The sequence below is a fragment of the Physeter macrocephalus genome, chromosome 4 (genome assembly GCF_002837175.3).
Source record: "Physeter macrocephalus isolate SW-GA chromosome 4, ASM283717v5, whole genome shotgun sequence".
Classification (NCBI taxonomy): domain Eukaryota; kingdom Metazoa; phylum Chordata; class Mammalia; order Artiodactyla; family Physeteridae; genus Physeter; species Physeter macrocephalus.
This window is the reverse complement of record NC_041217.1, coordinates 37,507,388-37,511,884: the sequence shown is the minus strand read 5'-3', so window position 1 is coordinate 37,511,884 and position 4,497 is coordinate 37,507,388. Positions and strand designations below refer to the sequence as shown.

At 53.9% G+C, this 4,497-nt stretch overlaps 1 protein-coding gene across 2 annotated transcripts in view; it reads right to left on the bottom strand.

The window, feature by feature from the left end:
* Positions 1 to 1,922: 1,922 nt before the first annotated feature.
* Positions 1,923 to 4,497, bottom strand: part of CD34 (CD34 molecule) — a 23,085-nt gene continuing 20,510 nt past the window's right edge. Inside the window, exons 7-8 of one of the 2 annotated variants that reach the window (XM_007115068.4) lie at positions 4,026 to 4,190; positions 1,923 to 3,475 (exon numbers count right to left, since the gene is read on the bottom strand). In XM_007115068.4, coding sequence (XP_007115130.1) covers positions 3,461 to 3,475; positions 4,026 to 4,190 — 180 coding nt within the window. In that variant the 3' untranslated portion in view covers positions 1,923 to 3,460. The remainder of the gene's footprint in view (positions 3,476 to 4,025; positions 4,191 to 4,497) is intronic. The other variant, XM_007115067.4, reaches the window with a different exon arrangement.

Genomic DNA, 4,497 nt, shown 5'->3' with positions numbered 1-4,497 from the left:
AAGCATTTTCAGGAAAAAAAAAAAGGGTCACTCCGTCACCAACCATTTTATCCAGGCTTAGGACCCTCCTCTTTATCCATTAGCAGAAGATACATCTAGGTATGCTTTTCCATAATGAACTATGTAGTAGTCCAGGGTCAGTTCTCCAGGGCTGACTTCAGGCACAGCAGCGTGAACTAAGGTCCCGGGACCTGCTTGTCTGCTCAGGCCTGGGAGAGCACCCACTGATGAAATGCTCCAGAGGTGAAGCCCCAGACCTATCCTGACAGTGTCCTCTCCAGCTTCAGGACATCCAACTGGAGGAACCCTGAGGTCCCAGCAGAAGAGTGGGAAAAGCTTCGGATTCAGGTCACCTGAATTCTTCATGATTTGGGCCAGCTACAGCCCCTCTCAGGGACTTAGTTTGTCTTTAACTGTACCATAGGGAGTCGAGTTGAAAGTATCTTTCAAGTCTCCTCCAGCAGTGACTGTCTATATTTAAATGAGCTTCAGGTGTGGGACTGCCTGCCTGCCGGGATTAGGCTGCTTAAGGGCAGGGCAGTAGTGGAGAGAAACGCAACATGGAGGCAGTTGAACTGAAGCTGAGCGGTAGGAGCCCAGCATGGCCAGCAGGTGGAGCCATTGCCACACCAGGATGCTCACACCAAAGGTGGGAAAGTTTGATTTTCTAGAAAGCAATGGGTCCTTCAGGGCAAGCTGTCCAGCATCAAAAAGAACCAGTCGCCACCCAACCCTACCCCCTAAAGAGACACACACACACACACACACACACACACACACACACACACACAAACCCCCGCTTCCTCCCAGAGCCTACACACTCTGACAAACTCGGGGCAATATACTATTACAGGTTGCTGGGCCTGAGGCTGAAGGCATTTCAAAGACCCAGCTGCCTTTTCGCCTCCTCCCTTGTTTCCTGGGAGTTTGTACCCTGTACCACCAGCCTGACCTGGCCAGACTCTCCTCCCGTCCCTCTCACGGCCTGTTGTGTGACCAGAAAGAGGCCAACCTGACTTCTCTTTCTGATTACCGTCTTCCCTTTCTCCAACCCCCAGCCATCACCTTGTAGGGAAACCTCAAGATTTCCTCCCTTTGCCTCCCCTGAGTCCTGGGGAGGAAACTCTGGTTAGAGCAGTTAGAGCAAAGAAAGGGGGAAATGGGGGTAGGGCTGCTGAGGGGAAAGGTCTGGCTTTGGCCAGATAAGAATCGAAGGATCCTTTGTTTGGCCCCAACTGCTGCCACCACTGTTGACACACTTAGGAGCGTTTCCTGAAGCTCCTGATTGTCCAACAGCTCTCCCTCCCCCACTTCCTATGGTAGGGGCTGGGGGTGGGGTGTCTGGGCTCTGGGGTAGGGGGGCTTACAGATGGTTTTGCAGTTAGGCTGCTGTCTTAATGCAGAGGTGGAAAGCATCCCCTCCAGTAGCTGGCAGCCAGATCTCTAGAGAGAAGTTCCCATACTGTCCTTCATTGTCTGCCCCCAGCTGGGGATGGGGACGGTGTGACTATAATAGAGGGCGCACAGGCCCTGCCTCCTTCTCTTTGTTTGGCATCTTTTGCATATGGTGACCAAAATGTGCCTCTATCTCAGAAAGGTGTTCATGAAGGGTACAGCTCCTAAGTCCTCAGCACCCTCCAGTCTGAAGACCCCGTTGCATTCTGCCTGCTTTTCTTTCTGCGACTAGAAACATCAGCTTCCCTGAGGGCATCCCTGTCTCCCCCCAGAGAGGGGAGTAGTTAGTAGGCTTAGACAAAAAGCAGCATCCTGGTTGGTACCTGTGTCCCCTGAGCTGGTCCCACCTCTTCCCTGGCTAGCCCCTCCCTACCGGGTCCCTGCGTAGTCTGGCCAGGTCTCATGGGGAGACCGCTGCTCTGGCTTTCAGGCACACCCGGCTGGGACAGAACCACAGAACAGATATGTTTCAGTATCACTTTAATTACAGTATTTACACACACCATTTTTTATTCAGGAAAAAAAAAATCCACCCCATCTTCCCATCTCTGGAAAGTTCTATTTCCAATCGTCATTGAAACCTGGATCCCTTTTCACCCCTCTGGAATAAAACAGAAACAAAAACAGGACCTGGGTCACTCACAGAAAGGGTGGCTTGTGGTGAGGGTCCTCTGGAGACGTGCTGGGGCCCTGACCACATGGGTTGCAGGGCAGTAAAAGGATTAAGGGCTGGGAAGGCAGAGACAGAAAGGAGTCTGCTGGGAGGCTGAGGCCACAGCTCAGCCCAGGAGTCAGGGAGAGGAGGAAGCCGCTGAGACAGAGGTTAAGGTCAGAACCTAGCCTCGGTGCAAGAGTCTTCCTCAGAAGCACACAGGTCAAGAGGCACGGCTCAGAGATCTGGTCCCACGGTCCTGTCCACTCTGAGCCACAGGGAGAAACAGCAGCCCAAGCAGAAGCTCTGCATGGCCCCGCGTGCCCATTTGTGAACATGTGTGTGCATGTACCCCAAACACACAGACACAGGACACTGTTCTGAAACTTGGGGGGAGGGGCCGGGGCCTGTGGAGCTCAGGGAACTTGGAGAGCAAGAGGGGAGCTGGTGACGGACTCCACAGTGCCTCAGAGGGGGAATGAGGGAGATGGTTTAAGACAACATGATTTTCTGGCTATATCATTACAAAGGAGCTGGTGAAAGGGGTTGCTTTGGTTTCCCTAAAGCAGAGAAAGAAAATATAACGAAGAAAGAGTAAAAGGCAAAGTCTCCTGGGAGGAAATTACAACCCAGAAAAGCCTGTGCTCTCCCCTGGGAGTTCCTATAATGAGGCAGAGAGGAGCTGGAGGGAAGGGGCCCCTGTGTGGAAGCTGCAAGCCCATCAACCCCCCGCAAGGAGTTTCTCTGCACCTTGGCTTTCCCTATCACACCTTTACGCGGAGCAGCCCAGAGGCTGGGTGCAGGGAGCTGAATGTGGAAAGGGCAGGAGCTACCTGTCTCCCCAAGGTGGCGAGAATCCCTTGGCCTGGAACAGGGCAGGGTCCCAGGAACGGCCTCCGAGGGGGTGTGCCGTGGGAAAGGGTGGAGGGTAAGGGAGGCTCCTCCAGCAGGGAGACAGCACGTGCTCAGGTGCAGGGAGGGGCTCCTTCCCCAGACTTTGCCCAGTCTCACCCCGCCCACTTGCCCCCGTCACAGTTCGGTATCAGCCACCACGTGTTGTCTCGCTGAATGGCCGTTTCTGGAGGTGGCCTGGCCGGTGCCGTTCTCCTGAGCCCCTTGATTCACACTGGCCTTTCCCTGAGCCTCAGGGGAGGCCCCAGGGCCTGAGCTATAGCCCTGGCCTCCACCGTTCTCCGTGTAATAAGGGTCTTCGCCCTAGATGGTGTATAAATAAAGGAGCATTATCTCGTAAGCAGGGCAGCAGAAAGGGGGATGGGAGGAAGAGGAAGGGAGTAGGAGGGGAAGATGGAGGTTGCAGCTGCATGTGCAGACTCCTTTCTTCCTGAAGAGCGATCAGGGTTCCAGCTCCTAGAGGAGAAAGGACAGAGGAGAGGCACCACACCGTGCCACAGCAGTTCAAGAGCCAGCTCCCGCCGGAAACTAGGCAGTCCCCAGGGTGCAATAACCTCCCCAGAGGAGGTGAAGGGCCAGAGGCCAAAAGTCAAACCCTGGCCTTGTCCTCTCTCATCCAGAACATGTCAAGAGTAGATTTTCCTTCCATGTGTCCCCTTGTGAGCCACTTGGTGCCCGTGGGCTTTTAACATGCTTGCAAATAAGTGGCTGATTTAGCAGCCTGTTCTGGTTTGTACCCAGCTAAACTACCCCAGGGAAAATAATAAATAGATGACATGAACCATCTGCTACCACAGGGACCAGGGCCCCAGTTAGTGCCCCCTCCCCAATCTGCTATATATTGTTTTGACTTGTCCATGGATACAGTAATGTGCATACACGCATGTTCCCGTGTGAGGGCACAGAAGTGCCTTTTCTGGTATTTCTCCTCCCCCTCCATGACATTCATGGACCTCCCCAGGAGACCTAGCTTCCCATTTTCTTTGCCCTGGACCCTAGAACTGACCAGCCTTTCTCCTGTGGGGCTCCAACTGCGGCGGTTCATCAGGAAATAGCCCGTGGTGCCCAAGACAGCCAGCAGGATCCCCGAGGTGACCAGTGCAATCAAGGTCTTTCGGGAATAGCTCTGGTGGCTCCCGACATCTTGTTCAGTGAAGCCTTGGATGCCCAGCTTGAAGAGAAGAGACAAAAAAGAGAGCCTGTCATTTGTGGAACATGGGTTCTAGACAAGGAGCCCAGTCCATGCTGGACCCTGTGTGTGACTCAACAGTGAATAAACCCAAGAAGACATGGACCTCAGGGATTTTCTAAACAGGACTTAAGACTGGAATCTCTTTTTTTTTTTTTTTTTTTTTTTTTGTGGTACGCTGGCCTCTCACTGCTGTGGCCTCTCCCGTTGCGGAGCACAGGCTCCGGATGCGCAGGCTCAGCGGCCATGGCTCACGGGCCCAGCCGCTCCGCGGCATGTGGGATCTTCC